Source organism: Vulpes lagopus, chromosome 23, assembly GCF_018345385.1.
Source record: "Vulpes lagopus strain Blue_001 chromosome 23, ASM1834538v1, whole genome shotgun sequence".
Taxonomy (NCBI): domain Eukaryota; kingdom Metazoa; phylum Chordata; class Mammalia; order Carnivora; family Canidae; genus Vulpes; species Vulpes lagopus.
Genome location: NC_054846.1, coordinates 41,438,540 through 41,456,787, shown reverse-complemented (window position 1 = coordinate 41,456,787; position 18,248 = coordinate 41,438,540). Strand labels below are relative to the sequence as shown.

General features: G+C 35.5%; 1 protein-coding gene and 1 long non-coding RNA gene across 5 annotated transcripts in view; one reads left to right on the top strand and one right to left on the bottom strand.

The window, feature by feature from the left end:
* The window catches only part of PTPRQ (protein tyrosine phosphatase receptor type Q), a 200,357-nt gene that overhangs the window by 29,439 nt on the left and 152,670 nt on the right, over nucleotides 1-18,248 (top strand). For 2 of the 4 annotated variants that reach the window (XM_041738237.1, XM_041738236.1), the window contains exons 10-16: nucleotides 2,854-3,034; nucleotides 4,334-4,492; nucleotides 4,597-4,776; nucleotides 5,367-5,474; nucleotides 5,624-5,905; nucleotides 16,250-16,432; nucleotides 16,804-16,905. In XM_041738237.1, the coding sequence (XP_041594171.1) occupies nucleotides 2,854-3,034; nucleotides 4,334-4,492; nucleotides 4,597-4,776; nucleotides 5,367-5,474; nucleotides 5,624-5,905; nucleotides 16,250-16,432; nucleotides 16,804-16,905 (1,195 nt within the window). Of the gene's footprint in view, nucleotides 1-242; nucleotides 580-1,043; nucleotides 1,132-2,853; nucleotides 3,035-4,333; nucleotides 4,493-4,596; nucleotides 4,777-5,366; nucleotides 5,475-5,623; nucleotides 5,906-16,249; nucleotides 16,433-16,803; nucleotides 16,906-18,248 lie in introns of those variants that run through there. The other 2 variants (XM_041738238.1, XM_041738239.1) reach the window with 2 other exon arrangements.
* Nucleotides 14,638-18,248, bottom strand: part of LOC121481155 — a 179,947-nt gene continuing 176,336 nt past the window's right edge. The window contains exon 5 of the long non-coding RNA XR_005985200.1: nucleotides 14,638-15,382. This is a non-coding gene — a long non-coding RNA (uncharacterized LOC121481155). The remainder of the gene's footprint in view (nucleotides 15,383-18,248) is intronic.

Here is an 18,248-nt window from a genome sequence, read left to right as displayed (position 1 = left end):
GTACCTTCTGCAGTGCTTTGTACACAGTAGATTCTCAGAGTGGCTGATTGATAGTGGAAACAGCTGTGTGTTTCAAGCATAAACTATTGACTGGAATACCAGAGCATCTCTGAATTATGTGTTTGTGATTCATGCCCCCTCTGATTTCCCTGTGGAAGCAGAGCTGAAGTGAGCTGTTGGAAGATAGAAGACCTTTAACTTGTCCTGTATAGAGTTCCCTATCCAGAGTTTTTTATTGCAAGAATTTTAGAATAGATCTTATAGGTGTCCCCTTCCTTCTCATCACAATACTTTTCTGGCTATGGATGTAACAAGATTTAGATAATTTTATTCTATAAATATCATTTGGAGAACTACAGATTTCCCTGGATCTTTTTTCCATTCTTTTCTCTCTCAGACAAGTTAATATTTCAGTGACCTATCTTTGTAGATGATTAAACAAACTGCCTTAAAATTACTTGCCTTCCTGAAACTTTTCCTGAGCACCTTTTACTTTTTTTAAATACTAAATATTGGTGTTACTTAGGAATAAAAACCCTGTTTTTGGCTCTAGGATTAAAGACAACCCCAAAACATAAGGTAAGAGTACTCAAACTTATACGCAAATAAAACCTTTATTATATATCATAAATTTTGAGGGTACAAGAGCATGGAGTTGGGGAGGAATAATATTTTCTTTTTTAAAAAAAGCATTTTTGTTTTTTTTTAAAGATGAGTTATGAAGCAGAAGTTGAAAAGGAATGGACAAAAAGCAAGTAGTTCTTGCTATGTCTTTTTTTTTTCTAAGATGATTTTATCTTGGGAAAGTTTGAACAGATATTAAAGTAGAGAAGAGAATATAATAACCCCCATTTGCCTCTCTCCTGGATTCAGTATTTAACATCTTACCATACTTGTGTCAGCTGTTTCCCATTGTTGCTCTTGCCCTGGACATATTTTAAGATAAATCCCAGACTTCATTTTGCTTCTACATGCCTAATTAAGAACGAATTTCTAAAACTTGCAGATATTTTAATTCATACAATGATTCTGTTACCACAACTATCAGAATTGCTAATGTTGTCTTGGAATCATCTAATATCTAGAACATATTCAAATTTTCCTGATTGTCTTCGAAGCCCGTGTTGGTAGGTATGTACTAATTAGAATCCAAAGTCTACATGTTTCATTTGGTTGTTAAGTCTCTTAAGGCAACATTTACTTTGATTAATGTATAGTCTTATTTCCGAGGTTGAAAAACTACACAAAATATTAATAATATTTGGCCCCCAAACCCTTTCCTTAAACAGTTATGCTGTATGAGGAGGGAGAAGGAAGAGAGTTGTCTTGTTATCTCATTAGAAGCTCTTCCTGTATTTATCTGTAATGTTCCCCTCATATTTTCACTTAAGTATCTGTTACTTTGGTGAACTTGACATGTGTGAAGTACATTATGGGATCTGGGAGCAATCATAGTTACTTAAAATATTCCTTAGGTCCAGACCCTTGAATAGGCTATTTGAAAGCTATTGCCATGCAGTTTGGTTCATGTGTGTAACTTTACTTGATCAAAGATAAACTGTTATTGACATATCAAGCAAGATGCAAGCCTCTCACACCTCATATGTAAATGAGAACACAGAGATAGAGAAGCAAACATATTTTAATAAGGCAGTGTGCCTAAACACTTACTTTTGGGAGTGAATGGTTTTAAAATAGTTTGGTTATGGAACTTTTATAGGAATTTTATAATAAAGCAACTAATTCAAATCAAATATTCCCTTCATCCCACAATATGGTATTGACCTCTTATGATAATGGAATGATTAGAATGTGTTAAAATGAGGTAGGAATTTAATAACTTTAGAACGAAAGCTGGGAATGTAAAGGAAGACAGTAGTCGTGGAAATAACATTACCTTTTTAAAAAGTCTGATTCCATCCATTTTGAGTTTATCTTTGTGTATGGTGCAAGAGAGTGGTCTAGTTTCATTCTTCTGCATGAAGAATGTTCAATTTTCCCAGCACCATTTATTGAAGAGACTGTCTTTTTTCCAGTGGATAGTCTTTCCTCCTTTGTCAAATATTAGTTGACCATAAAGTTGAGGGTCCACTTCTGGATTTTCTATTCTGTTCCATTGATCTATGTGTCTGTTTTTGTGCCAGTACCACACTGTCTTGATGACCACGGCTTTGTAGTACAACCTGAAATCTGTCATTGTGATGCCCCCAGCTATGGTTTTCTTTTTTAAAATTCCCCTGGCTATTCGGAGTCTTTTCTGATTCCACACAAATCTTAAAATAATTTGTTCCAACTCTTTGAAGAAAGTCCATGGTATTTTGATAGGGATTGCATTTGCTTCAATGTGGATGGAACTGGAGGGTATTATGCTGAGTGAAATAAGTCAATAGGAGAAGGAAAAAAATTATATGGTCTCATTCATTTGGGGAATATAAAAAATAGTGAAAGGGAATAAAGAGGAAAAGAGAAAAAATAAGTGGGGAATATCAAAAAGGGAGACAGAACATGAAAGACTCCTAACTCTGGGAAACGGACTAGGGATGGTGGAAGGGGAGGAGGGGGGAGTGGGGGTGACTGGGTGGCGGGCACTGAGGTGGGCACTTGATGGGATGAGCACTGGGTATTATTCTGTATGTTGACAAATTGAACACCAATAAAAAATAAATTTATTAAAAAAAGAAATGGAGAATTTTGAAGAACAAGTAATTAATAAAATGATGCTTGTACATTTCAAAAAAAAATTAAAAGTCTGATTCCAACGTTACTAGTTTTTTAAACTATATACTTGGGGAAAGTCATTATTAAGTGTGATAGTTACAAGTGGTCATTGTGAATGTCTGTTTTTAATTTCAGTATGTAGATGCCCCCATGACTCCAGAAACTGTAAACATAGTAGAGTCAATGGCAGAATTATTTGAGGGTTCAGCAGAGATATCTTCAGACCTGTACTCGCTTGCTTCAGCTATATATAACAGTCATCCCCATAATAACTTTCCTGCGAGAAACAGAGCTGAAGACCAGCATTCAGCAGTTGGTAGGTACAATTTCTGTGTTCTCTGAGGCATATTTCAAACCACCAGTGTTAGCTAGCACAGATATGAACCTTAGCTTAGAGTTCAACCAAATTATTAATGGTTCATGGACTGGAGTCAGATTTTTTTCTTCTTCAACTGTTGGATAACCTCATGCAGCAAATGGATATGCCACACAGGCAGGAGCTGGCCCCTCCTAACCCATTTGACCTTCCTCCTAGAGAAAGTAGCACCCTAGAGTCTCTGGCCAAGCTGCATAGACAATCAGTTATTACAGTTGCCAAAGCAGGTGTGATGGGGAGGGATTAACATATCTTCAAATCATTTACAGGCTTCACACTCTCTGCAGCTTTTGACTAATAGGTTTTCAAATGTCACTAAAGGTAAATAGGTCAGAAAGTTACAACTCTAGTGCATGGGGTGTTAAACAGGTGTAGGTGACCCCAGTGATGTGGTGATGTCATTAATGTATACACTTGCTTTCAGGGTCAATGGATCTTATTGTTTCTAAAAGAAGAATGTCATATATAGCAAATTAAAAATACTTGGTTACATGACATGGGGCTAAATGATCTCTCTGGTCATCTACAAGTCAGAAGAATATTTTTTTTCATTGCCTTTTTTTCTGATTTGGTAGTTGTCTCATTCCAAATTAAGAGGGTTTTGTTATTTTATTGATGGTAGAATTAGTAAAAAATATCATATATTTGAAATACATTTGTTTCATTTACTGATGCATTTTTTCCTGAGCAAAGACTGGAGCAACACTAAAAATTAAGAGGCCCACAATTTCTGATGCAGATGTTTCCTTGAGTATTTTAATCTAATCAGTGATTAATATTGTTGGATGCACAAGTTCTTAATAAAAAAATTAACATTATTTGAAATCCTGTTCATATTTATGTGTCAATTATCCAGGCATGCTTACTTTAAACCTCCAAGGGGTTTAATAAAAGTGTAGTGATTTTTGAATCCAAATAAGTCTCATTTCAATAACATTCACATTACAGCATAGCATTGACATATGTTTTAATTTGGTATTATACGTCATCTTTCATCTCAGAAAAAAAACCCTTAGGCAGTCTCTTTTAGAAGTTGTATTTTCTCAAAACACTAGTCTAATGTTACAGGATGTATTTATTTTTAATTATACATGTTTGTTATTTATATCTATTTTTTATCATTTCACATAAAGGAGTACATAGAGAAATTAATGACTGATGTGAAATCAAGTTTAAGATTTCACTCTGTGAGGAAAAATAATTTTGATCATGATTTTTTTTTTAACTGATTTCAAATAGGAACAAGGAATCTGTATATCACTGACATTGCTGCTGAACAGCTGTCTTACGTTATCAGGAGACTTGTACCTTTCACTGAGCACATGATTAGTGTATCTGCTTTCACCATCATGGGAGAAGGACCACCAACGGTTCTCAATGTCAGGACACATGAGCAAGGTAAGAATGTATTTCCTTTGAAATAATTACCTGCAAATATTGCTCTTACACATGGTAATACTTTTCCTTTTTGTTCACATGAATTGTTCATTCTTCTTTACAAGTGCCAAGCTCCATTCAAATTATAAACTATAAAAATATTAGTTCTTCATCTATTTTGTTGTATTGGGATCCTCCAGAATATCCCAATGGAAAAATAACTCATTATACAATTTATGCAATGGAACTGGATACAAACAGAGCATTCCAGATGACTACTACAGATAACAGCTTTCTCATAACAGGTAGAAGAATCTTTTTTAAAACATTCCTATTCTGATGAAAATGTGCATCTCTTTCTGCCTTTCACACTGCAGGACACGTGCTGCCTCATTTCAGATTTTGTTATGCTGTGCTGCCATGGATATCTTAAAAATGTGCAGAAATAACTTGATTAAATGTGTTTTCTTTATCTATATTTATCTACAAAAAATGAGATCATCAGACAAGTATGGTAGGAATATACTTAACCCAGAGAATTTTATATCTGGTACATTGAAATGAAGTGTTAAAAGCTTGAATGAATGAATATGAAAATCAGCTGAAGTAACTGAGCTGACATGGCCTTTGTGCCAAGCCAACATAGTTCTTGCAGCATGTCAAAAATTATTTTTCAGCCTCAGATGATTGCCCTGGTATTCAGGAATGAACTAAAATATCATCAACCTGGAAAAACCCTCCAGCCCAAGGAATTTTGGGAGAATAAGATTACAAGGAAACTTACTTGGAGAACCAGTCTCCCAAATAAATTATTTTCACTAGTCCTGTGTCAAATGACCCTAATCCATGAATGTTTTTTCATGATCTTTACATAGATTACCTGTTGTCATTGTAGGGTTAAAGAAATACACAAAATATAAAATGAGAGTGGCTGCCTCAACCCATGTTGGAGAAAGTTCTTTGTCTGAAGAAAATGACATCTTTGTAAGAACTCCAGAAGATGGTAAGAACATCAGGCACAATTTTCATAAAAAGAAGCAGGTGGTATTGCATACTTATTGCTTTCTACCTCATGCTCCCTTTAGTGGCTGAAACAGTCAGCATAAAAAAAAAAAAAAACACATGGATTTAAAATTTTGTTTCATCCTCCAGAACCAGAATCACCACCTCAAGATGTGGAAGTTATTGATGTTACTGCAAGTGAGATAAATTTGAAGTGGTCACCACCTGAGAAACCCAATGGGATTATTGTTGCTTATGAAGTGCTGTATAAAAATATGGGTACCTTGTTTATGAAGAACACCTCAACCACAAACATAATTTTAAGGGACTTAAAACCTTACACCCTCTACAACATTTCTGTCCGGTCATATACCAGGTTTGGTCATGGCAATCAGTTATCTTCTTTACTCTCTGTAAGAACTTCTGAGACTGGTAAGCGTTTTGTTTGTTGTTTAATAATACGTATAATGAAGTAAACACCATGGATAATTGTCATATTGTTTATATTTTAAATAACCTAAAATCTCTCATCCTTTTTTTGTATAACCCAGAAATATGTGGGGTTTTTTTCCTGGTAAGATGTGAGGTAAAGGCTTTCTGTGTAAATTATTAAAGTCTGATTTACATATTTATGGGAACTCCAACATAAAATCAGTGACTTTTTCAAATGAAAGATCTTGAGAAAACAAGGATATTTCAGGGTACCTGTAAAATAACCACATGCTTTTAAATTAGCTAAAACCAGAGCACACTCACAAGAATAGATTCCTGGGGATCCCTGGGTGGCGCAGCGGTTTGGCGCCTGCCTTTGGCCCAGGGCGCGATCCTGGAGACCCGGGATCGAATCCCACATCAGGCTCCCGGCGCATGGAGCCTGCTTCTCCCTCCGCCTGTGTCTCTGCCTCTCTCTCTCTCTCTGTATGACTATCATAAATAAATAAAATTAAAAAAAAAAAAAAAGAATAGATTCCTGTACTCCAATGAGGTATGTATATAGAAAGAGGAGCAGAGTGGGAGCACAGGTACAGCATTATGGGTAAGCCTTATGGAGGAGATAACATTTGACCTGGATCTTAAAGCATAGGGTAGAATGGATGTTATTAAAGTTGTTGGGTAGACAGGGAGGGGAATATCCTCCCTGGATAGGAAATCATGGAAGCAAGGAATTACACTCTCGTGTTTCAGTTTCAGTGATACAAAAACAAAAAACAGATGGCAAGACATTTTGCCTTATGATCTTAGCTTATTGTCATGTTTATAATAATATATTGAAGCGTCACTCTTAATTCAACTCTGTAATTTATGCTGATAATTAATAACTAAATGTAAAATTACTGTTTTATTCCTACTTTTAAACAATTAAATATTTGTTGACTAGCTACTAGCTGAACCATATGGAATTACTATTCCTATGGGTCAAAATGGCCAATATCATCAATTTCATATGGCTCAGCCAGATGCTATATGAGAGGCCCTGTCTCTAACCTTGAGGATCTAGGTATCTAGTAAAGCAGCTTATCTTTGAACAGGAGTACCTTCCTGAGGCTAGTCAAAGAAATTAATAAAATGAGATGACACAAAATAGTCTATGGAGAATGGCATTCATAATTGCAGGACTGAGGGAATAATGAAAAGAATGTTTTATAGCATCAAGGATTATCTCTTAAAGTGAAATCTAATTTGTATTAAACTATATATTGGCATGTTTCATTGCTTTTATAGATACTGTTTTTAAAATTAGTATTTTTGTTAAGAAAAATATCTCCTCTTTACCTGACCTAGCTTTATTTTACACTGGGTCAAGGAAAGAAACAAGCATATTTTAAACACCTGCAGAGTGCCATGGGCTATGCTCCTGGCTTTCATGAAAATTACCTTTTTAATTCTAACAAAGCATTAAGGTATTATCTTCATTGCCTAATAAAAAACAGGTCTGAGAGGTTCATCCCTTCAATGAATATTCAGCAAATATTTGCAATATGCCAAGCCCTACTGGGAGTATAGCACTGTAAATGAAAGTGAATTTCTGCCCTCCTAAAGTTAAAATTAATTGGTGGGTGTTTGATTGCTTAAGGTCACCCAGCTGGTAAGTGATAAAGCTGGACCTGGAACCCACATGTATCAGACTATAAAGCATATTTCCTTTCACAGTATAATCTATTTTAGAAGCCATCAATAAAGTTAGTGAATTATAGAATATATCTAGGATCTTTTCTGTTCATTGTTGCAGTGATATTTTTTTGTTTGGGTTTTGCACAACATGAGGAAGGAAAGAAGAACTTTCAAAGTTCCTGTTATATTAAACAATCATATTCATGAATGTTTATCAAACACTTCACTACTTAAGTGGTTAGGACATCAAGAACACCTTATCTTAATGATTATCTGTAGAATAATCTCTTTTATTGTTTGCTAACTACTACATGTATGCAATCTTTAGTATTGAATAAGTAAATTTAATTTTCACTTTATTATCTATTAGATGAGCTTAATTCTAAGGCAGGGATAATAAATCTTCAGTGAATATAAGATTTTAACTCGAAATGTAATTAAAAATGAGAATATTAGTTTTGGAAAGTGTCTTATAAAACATAGAATTCTTTATTTTATAGATGAAGAGACCTAGAAATATTTGAGTGAAATGACACAAAAATCAGAGTAGATAAGAAGTAATGTTGGGACTTAGAGGTAAACCTCCTGGCAGCCATTTCAAGCCTCCTGAGCTAGTGAGAAAAGTAAAGAGAAGAAGGAAACAACTTATTCCAGACTCACTGTCTCACTCATTTGGGTGGATATAGGGTCATTTTGATCCTAGCCTCTTTAGAAGCAAAACAGAACTGAAAATACGGCATAGTGTTCAATGTCCATACTTCTAATTTCTGACTCTCTGTCCTAAGGTAGGGTACTCTCAACATCTTTGCATTCTTTATTTAGATGGAAATGGTGGACAATGAAATGTACATTAGTGTCCTTTCCAAAAGTATGTGTGCTACTTACCATTCAGCCACCAGTTTTAGCTCTTTTCGTAAAAGAGGAAGCTAGAATGTTAGTTTCAAGGCGTCATTTGAAGCAAGATATACTGAAAAACAACTATCTGTCTGTTTCCAAGCCTTCACAGTCTTATTAAATACAATAAATTCATCCTCTACTCTTATAAAAAAAAAACAACAAGCACCAACTTTTCAATATTATTTCATGAGAAATTGAGGGATTGGTTACTAATTGCTGCTAGTTACAAATAAGAATGAATTATTTGTTCACGTGCTTTATCTTGATTGGGGAATCAGAGTTTACTAATGCTTGGGACGTAAAATACTGTTGTATTCACGCAGAAAAAATCAACATGAGGTTGATCTCATGGGTGTGTGAGTGCGTGACAGAGAGACTGTGTTTATGTGTGCTTTAAGTATAGAATGTACAGTTGACAAGATTAATTCATGTTTTCTCATACTTAGGGTTCAATAATCACATAAAGAACTTTAAGTTCTCATGAAAATTACCTTTTGGTGATCTCAATACATTCTCTTTCCTTTTTAAAATCTAACTTTCTTTATGGTAAGCCTTTAACAAATGCTTTGAATATGTCTGATGTGGGGTAACAACCACTAGTGGTTAGTAACTTAGATGTTGACCAAAGTTCTGTATAGGACTTTATAATTTATTTATATTAATGAATTGCATTTAAAATTTTTTTCTATGTATCACTATAACTGTGTATGCCAAACAACAATCTTTTGGCATACTCAAGGTAACTTCTCACTTCCTAATTTAGGACCATCAGAACAAGCTTATTTCTTATTTTTATTTTTTAAATAGGTTCAGCTTATTCCAAGTGATTATAATAATTTAATTTTTGTTCATGAGTTATCTATTTTACACAATAATTCATAATTGGACACTGTATTAGTTCAGAAAACTCTTAAGTGCATCATTACTCTGCAAAATCAGTAAGTCATCAAGCCTATCTTTATTGCCCCTGAATCCAGCACTGGTTATCCCCTAAGGATAAATGAATAAAAATGCAAAGGATATCATAGATTTTTTTTTTAATTTTTATTTATTTATGATAGTCACACACAGAGAGAGAGAGGCAGAGACACAGGCAGAGGGAGAAGCAGGCTCCATGCACCGGGAGCCCGACGTGGGATTCGATCCCGGGTCTCCAGGATCGCGCCCTGGGCCAAAGGCAGGCGCCAAACCGCTGCGCCACCCAGGGATCCCTGCAAAGGATATCAGCCTAGGGTCACAGATGCATATTTATATTCTGACTACTGGTGGTCGGCAGACAACTCCAGAGGGACAATTTAGCAAGTTCCAATGAGAATTTTTCAAAATCAGAGGTTATACTGAGTTATGAAGTTCAAGCATAGTATTACTAACGCCTTTTTTTCTTGCAGTTAAAGAACTATTCAATCTTGTTTTGCTTAGCTTTGAATTTCTCTCTTGTTTTTAAACATATTTTATGTCATGTTGAACATATCTATTCATGGCCTGAACAGGTTTTTATGGTCTCATAAGCTTTGTAGATACAGCAGTAAGACAAAATTCCTACCTTCCTGGAACTTAACATTCCAGAAGTTTCACAGAAAATAAACCAGTAAACAAATAATATATGACTTTGGTAGTGGTAAATTATAAGAAGAATCAAAAACAGGGAAAGAAGAAAGAGTTATGGATTAGTAAGCAGGCTATTTGAGGTAGAGGGCTGAGAGAAGCCCTCTCTGAAAAAATTGCATTTACCCAGATATATAAGAGTAAATTAGATGAGAAAAAGGGGGGAAAAAGTGCTCCAGAAGGAGGAATAGCAATAACCAAATTCCTGAAGTGGGAAGATACTTTATGTGGTTGAGGAAGAGCAGAGCATTTCTGTCATTCAAGTAGCATGAGTTATGGGGAGAGAATTAGTAGATGAGGAGAGAGAGGCTGGCAAAGGTGGACTGTGCAGATTCTTGGTGTTATTCTGAGTTTAGGGTTTAATTATAATAAGTAGATATTGAAGAATTATGGCAAGAATATGATACGATTTGTAGTTTTGGAAATCATTGCTGCCTATGTTGGGTTTGGGAATGAAGAGAAGAATCATGACTTCTAGGTGTTTCATTTGAATATCCGGGTGAATGGTGGTACCATTTACTGAGAAAGGGAAATCTAGAGAAGAGTCGGTTTGGAGGAAATTCAGTTCTGTTTTGAACATGTTTTAAGTATCTGAGTACCTGTCATGAAGGCAATTGGATATGCAAGTTTGAAACTTGGGGAGACGATCCAGGGTTGAATACACAATTTGAAGTCAAGGGATGAGATGAAGTCATATCAGGGGGTGTGTAGATAGAAATGGAAAGAAGCAGACACCTATGTTCTGGGGTAATGTGACCTATAGACTTTGGGAAGTCAGAGAGGATTTAGTCAAGGACTAAGTAGAAGTAGGCAGTGGTAAGGTAGAGGAAAGTCAGAAGACTGAATCTTTTTTTTTAAGATTTTGTTTATTTGACACACAGAGAGAACACAAGCAGGGGGAAAGGCAGAGGGAGAGGGAGAAGCAGGCTCCCCACGGAGCAGGGAGCCCTATGTCGGGCTCCATCCCAGAACCCTGGAATGATGACCTGAGCAGAAGGCAGATGCTTAACCAACCAAGTCACTCAAGTACCTCCAGAAGATTGTGTCTTGCAAAGCTAGTGAATAAAGATTTTCAAGTAGAAGGAATTTATTTCCTATGTCAAATACTGCTGTCAGGGAAGTAAGTAAGATGAGCACATACAACTGATTAGTGGTTGGCAATATGGAGATCACTGGTGACTTCATGACAGTAAGTTTCATGGAAAAAATGGGAGGAAATACCCAACTGAAATGAGGCTAAGACAGAATGACATATTTAAAAAGTGGAGAAAATGAGTAAAGGTGAATTTTGAGCAATTTTGATGTATTATAGAGGCCAGAATGGAGCAATAGTTGAAAGGGCAAAGAGAATCAAGCATCTTTTTTTTCCCACTTTTGCTGTGATACAACATGTGTGTTCATATGTATACAAGATAGAAATAAATCAACAAAAAGAGAAAATAATGCAACAGAAAGGGAATAACTTCAATTCTAAAACCTCTGACTAGATAGATAGAATTTAATCTAGCACAGAAATGGAGGGCTAGGCAAATCTCCATCGACTGTTGAATGGATAAAGAAAATGTGGTATATTTATACAATGGAATATTATTAACTCAGCCATCAAAAAGAATGAAATCTTGCCATTTGCAATGACGTGGATGGAGCTAGAGAGTATTATGCTAAGCGATAAAAGTCAGAGACAAATCTCATATGATTTCACTCAAATGGGGAATTTAAGAAACAAAACAGATGAACATAGGGGACAAAAAAGAGAGGCAAACCAGGAAACAGACTTTTAACTACAGAGAACAAACTGATGGTTATGGAGGAGGAGGTAGGTGGAGGATGAGTTAAATAGGTGATGGGGATTAAGGAGGACACTTACGATGAGCATCGTAAGATGTTGTATATATCTTAGATGTTGTATATAAGTGATGACTAGCTAAATTCTACATCTGCAACCACTATTAACACTGTGTATTAATGAACTAGAATTTAAATTCAAAGTTGAAAGAAAAAAAGCAGGGCAGGGCTATGCCTTGGAAGGGAGTAAGGAGAGAAAGCAGTTAAAGGAAAATCAGTAGAAGGAAGATAATGCAGTTCTCTTCTGAGTGTTTTTATTGTCACAATGAAGTGGGAAGCAAGTTTATCAGCTTTCAGTATGAAGTGGGGAGGGAATTTTGGATGTTTTTGGACAGAAAATATGGTGAAAACATACATAACAGAGCTGTAGATGGAGCTGAGTAAAGTAAAATATAGGCTGCTCTAAAGTAGAAATAATTCCTTTGAAATTTGAGGTTTAAATTTATTTTATTTTATTTTAAATTTTATTTATCCATGAGAGACACACAGAGAGAGAGAGAGGCAGAGACACAGGCAGAAAGAGAGAGAAGCAGGCTCCGTGCAGGGAGCCTGATATGGGACTCGATCCCAGATCTCCAGGGGCACGCCCTGGGCTGAAGGCTCAACCACTGAGCCACCCGGGCATCCCATGAGGTTTAAATTTAAATGAGACTAGTTGGCATGGAGTTTTGTTTTCTATAGATCTTTTCAGCTGTTCCATTGCTCACCTGGAACTAGCACTGAGCTCAGTTTAACCCGAATTGCAATTTTGCTGAAAAGCAAGATGGAAATGGAAGGAGTTGATGGGGATTGCTAGGGACAGGTTTTGGTGGTAGGTGATGGGCTCTTGCCTGAGTGAGTAGGAAGACGAGGACATAAGGGAGGGGATGAACACTGAAGTTTTGGTGAGGGACAAAGAACTGTTGGGTTGTCAGTACAAAGGTCAGTAAACTGGAAAGATAGGAGGTATTGCCAAAGAAAGGAACACTGGCAGTTATTGATAATTAATAGGGTTTGGGGTATAGACAAGTAAAGTGAAGTGGAGGAAAATTTGGAATAATGGAGATCAAGGAATACAGAGTCCAGGGAATTGGACAGATCATTTGTGTTGATGGTGACATCTCTTAAGATTGGTAGAGAGGAAGTCAGTCATCCAGGTGATAAAGTTTTTCCTTTTTTTAAAAGTTTTTATTTTAATTCCAGTTGGTTAACATACAGTGTAATATTAGTTTCAGGTGTACAATATAGTGATTCAGCACTTTCAGCCTTCGCCCAGTGCTCATCAAAAGTGCCCTCCAAAATCCTTGTCATCTATTTCATCCATCTCCCTGCCCCTCTCCCTGCCCCTCCCCTACCCTAGGTGATAATATTTTTAAGATGCTTGAAGAAGTGGCATAGTATCACTAAATGACTCTTAAGGAGGGGTAGCGCTAGGGTTTTTCAGGTAGAAGGAAGTAGACATAATCTGGAACTGCCAAAAAGGAGCAATAAATGGAGCTACTGAACTCCCGGGTCCTGCAGTTATAGGGATTGTTTTTTTGTTTTTTTGTTTTTTTTTTTTAAGATTTTATTTATTTATTCATGAGAGACACAGAGAGAGGCAGAGACCAGGCAGAGGGAGAAGCAGGCTCCATGCTGGGAGCCCGATGCAGGACTCAATCCTGGGACTCCAGGATCACAACCTGAGCCAAAGGCAGATGCTCAACCACTGAACCAGTCAGGTGTCCCAAGGAAAGATTCTTATAATAGGACTTTATAAGAGCAATAATTTTTAACCCCTCAAATTAGTTATTAATGTTATTGTTGCATGCAGGCAACTTTTAAACCATTATCTTTGCAACTGTGGTCTTTCATCTCCAGTAAATATTTTTCTGCATAACATGCATTGTTTATAATTTCATTCGTGGAGGATTTTCTGGCTTTGATTGTCTGAATATGTTTTATTTTGCTTTTGTCAACTTTTCTGAGTCTAGAATTCCAGTTGTTTTTCATTTGAGGTAATTTGTCAGTCTAATTGTCATTCCTGTGTAGATGACTTGTCTTTTTTTTTTTTTTTTTAAGTGTCAAGATCTTTTCTTTTACAATAGTGTGTCTAAATATGATTGCTTAAAAATATTTTCCTGCTGGGAAGTTATTGAGATTTCTTGACCTGATGTTTGATATCTTTCAACAATTTTGAAAGGTCTCAGCCGTTATCCTTTTAAATATTTCTTCTTTCTCATCCTCTCTGTTATCTTAAACTCCTTTGGTATATATTCCATGTCTCTTAACTGCCATTTTATATTTTCCATGTTTTCTTTCTATGAGCTACATTCTTGATAGTTTTTCAATACCGTTATCCTTTTCATTAAATTTCTCTCTATCTCTATCAAATGTGCTTTTTTATACATCAAAGAATTTTGATTTCAATTATTTTGTTTTTTTATTCCAGAAGGCCTGTCTGGTTCTCTTTCAAATCACTTGGCAATATGTATCATTTATTATTATCTGAAGAATTCTTTGCTCATATTTTCAAATCTGTTTGATGTGTTAAAATACATTAAACAGGGATCCCTGGGTGGCGCAGCGGTTTGGCGCCTGCCTTTGGCCCAGGGCGCGATCCTGGAGACCCGGGATCGAATCCCACATCGGGCTTCCGGTGCATGGAGCCTGCTTCTCCCTCTGCCTGTGTCTCTGCCTCTCTCTCTCTCTCTCTCTCTGTGTGACTATCATAAATAAATAAAAATTATAAAAAAAATAAAATAAAATACATTAAACATTTATTTTTTTTCTTTGGTAAATTCAATATCTGAAGTCTTTTGAAGTGTGACTGCTGTGGTTTGTTTGTGGGGACATGGGAGTGGGGAGACCAAGAAATTTTCTTGTTCTTTGCTTTCTTTATTGGTGCCTGAACTTGCTTATGTGTTTAGTGATTTTTTCAGTCAGCACATTTTCATTGAAATTTATCCATGGTGCATGCATGTGGCCTAAGTAGAAGCTGAGTTCTTCCTGAGAGGATTTATGTTTACTTCTGCTAGTTGCTTTTGAGTAACAGCAATTCCATTACAGACTCATTTTAATTTAAGTTCTGAAGAGAAGTTTTTTCAGGTAGCATGGATTTGAGCCACATAGGCTCTTAGGGATAGGCATGAAGTTCCAAAACTGCTTAATTTTTCTTTCTTTTTCACTTCTTCATCCAGAGTGGAGTGAGGAAAAAAAAAAATTCTTCTCTGTCCTCTTTTGTATGGTGGGTTTACTTCTCACTCCCTCTTCCCTGAGGGTGAACACATGACATTGCATAAGATCAGGGGTTGCAACTCACTGAATTCTGTGGCATTCTGCAGAGGAATTCAGGGTACCCCCTAGAGTTGTCCAGTAAATGGTTTAAATTGTGTTCTTTTGGTTTTCCAGCTTCTTACACAGGGATACCCCTTACTCTTCTCCTGGCCCAAAGACTTTATCTTCTTTATCTGGCATTTTGCAGATATTCAGCTGTTAATGCAAAAACTCAATATCACCAGGATTGGCCAGTACCTTCCAAGACAAAGCTGGCTTTATAGTACCAGCTTCCATTTAAGGATACATATCTTTACTTTGTTTTTTGTTTAATTTTTTTTCACTTTTGTTTTTTGACTACCACAGATTTCTAACTTTCCTGTCAACTCTGCAATTCCTTTAAAAAAAGTTTGTTTTAACCTTATGAAGAGTTTTGTTTTAATTAAGAAACTCATTCAGTTTAGGGTATCCGTTTCAATATTTACCAGAGTTAGAATCCCACATGTAGTACCAGTATTTGAATATATGTAGAGAACCATTTTATGACCATTGCATTCAATACAATAAGAACATTCATAGATACATAAAACTAATATTTTATTTAATGATAATCTTGTATCCTTAGGAGACTAGTTTCCTTCCAGGTCATAATGTGCAACATTGTGTCTAGGAGAGGTTCCTTCCTTGTCATACACCTTGTTTTATACCCAAACTAATTATTAGACTTTTAAATATTATCATTATTAATGAAAGGCAGAATTGATTTTTAGGCTTTTTTCAAACTTCTTTCTTGCATTTGTGTGTTTTACAATGATAGTATAATTAATACCATCTTAAGCATTTAAGTAAAAATATCATCCTATAAGCATTATTCCATAGAATCATAGTATGAATATTCTTTTGAGATGCAATTTCTTATATAGTTATAAGTGTATAAGTTTTGTGTCTCTTATTCCATTTAGGATGTTCTTATATATATATCCTAGTGTACTTAGGTAAAGACTTAAGCAAAATGTGTTTTTTTTCAGAATATATTTTTAGGATGAAATTATTTTATGCATTTATATTTTTATCTTTTCCCAGTGCCTGATAGTGCACCGGAAAATATTACTTACAAAAACATATCTTCTGGAGAGATTGAGCTATCATTCCTTCCCCCAAGTAGTCCTAATGGAATCATACAAAAATATACAATTTATCTCAGGAGAAGTAGTGAAAATGAGGAAAGAACTATAAATACAACCTCTTTGACCCAAAGCATTAAAGGTAAAAATAATATATGATGGTTGGCATTTATATTAATATTGACAGTATGGCCACAAAATATCAGCTTGCTGTTATATTATAAATGGTAAATATGATTAGTCTTTTTTTTTATGATTAGTCTTTTACAGGGCATGACAATTCTTTAAGTTAAATAAGCTAGGCATTTATTACAGTCACATGAAAGAATACTCTAAGTCAATCCTTTGTTACATTATCCTATATACTTTGTCTTTGTAATAGGACTTGCTGTTTGAAAATGCTTCATTTTCATTTAGTTTTACTTTTGGAATTTTAAGAGTCATTTCATAGTTTGCCTCTTGCATGTTACTAAAGGATATTTTATAAGTCTTATCTATTTAATTTCTTTTTAGGACTGAAGAAATATACCCAATACAAGATCGAGGTGTCTGCTAGTACACTCAGGGGTGAAGGAGTGCGGAGCGAGCCCCTAAATGTCCTGACTGAAGAAGATGGTAATATAGTAGTGGATACTGATATATTTTGGATCCATCACATTTCAAAACAATATGTGTATAAAATGAAGATATAATGTAAAAAGTCTCATAGACTTGGGTATCAGTTGTGTACCATGCCGGCATCATACAGAGATTTCACTGGCATGGAATAAAGAGAAACTAGCAGTCAGATTTGTGTTCAATAAAGTCAGGTATAAAATGTTCTTTTTTGATTCTGAAGTCTCCCGTGCTCTGTAAAAAATCAGTAATTCTTTTTCATGGGAATTCTTAAGGCTAAAATTTTGGTCTGAATGGTTTAAACATCACCTAATGTATGTTACAACTGTGTTTTTCAGCTTTAACGTTCATAAGAATAGACATTTACATCGGTTTTGAGGTAGACTCTGTAATGTTAACCTACAACCTTTTTTACCATATTAGGATTAGGTTGCTAATGAGTTCAGGCCTGTTTCCAGGTTTCTCTACATAATTCGCCAAGATGCTATTCCTGAATGTTAATAGCCTTCATATTGAATATTTAAACGTATCTTTTCCTAACCTGAATAAAATCAACTTTACTACTGAGACCACTTTACACTGGTACTTCACCAAGTTCTAGGCATATATCATGCTAAGAAAACTACTTCTGAGGAATGTATTTGGGATTTGGATTTGCATTTTATGTTTTATACATGGTATATATTTGAGACTGTTATTTTTGTTTCTGCAAAAGGAAGTCCTATTGTCATGGGGGGAGGGTCTGTATGTATCCTAAGTGTATCTTCCCCCGCCCTTCCAGTTTTCCCATCTTCAAGTTTGGTTGCATTCTGTGGATGTTCAGATTCTAGGCATTCATCAGGACAAAATGTGCATTATAACTTCTAGAAGAAGGAAGGCTTTTCTCTGCATCATTCTTATTTTATTCAAAATAACAGTCTTCAGAGCCTTCTCCTCTATTTCAGGTCCTTCCCTGTTTCTCCCTCCACCAGATTACTTCACCAAGGCATCCTAGTGGTCGGCTCTGGTTTGTCCCAGGTTCTAAGTACTCTCATGGATTGGTCTTCCTTAGTCATTGCCTCTGCTTACTATACTTACTTCTCCACCAAAACTCATATGTCCAAATTTTCATTTTTTCATAGTGCAGTTCTTTGTGTTGAGAGAAAGTTAAAATTAGCCTAATAAATAAATCCTTCCCAATGAGACAATTGTTAAAAACTGTCGCAGGGGTGAAGATAGCTCTTTTTTTCCATTTTATTTATTTATTTTTTTCTTTTTTCCATTTTATATAATGCCTAACAAAGATGTACTATATCATTTATGCAACGCCCTTCTAGATATAGTACCTAACTTTTCTTTTTCCA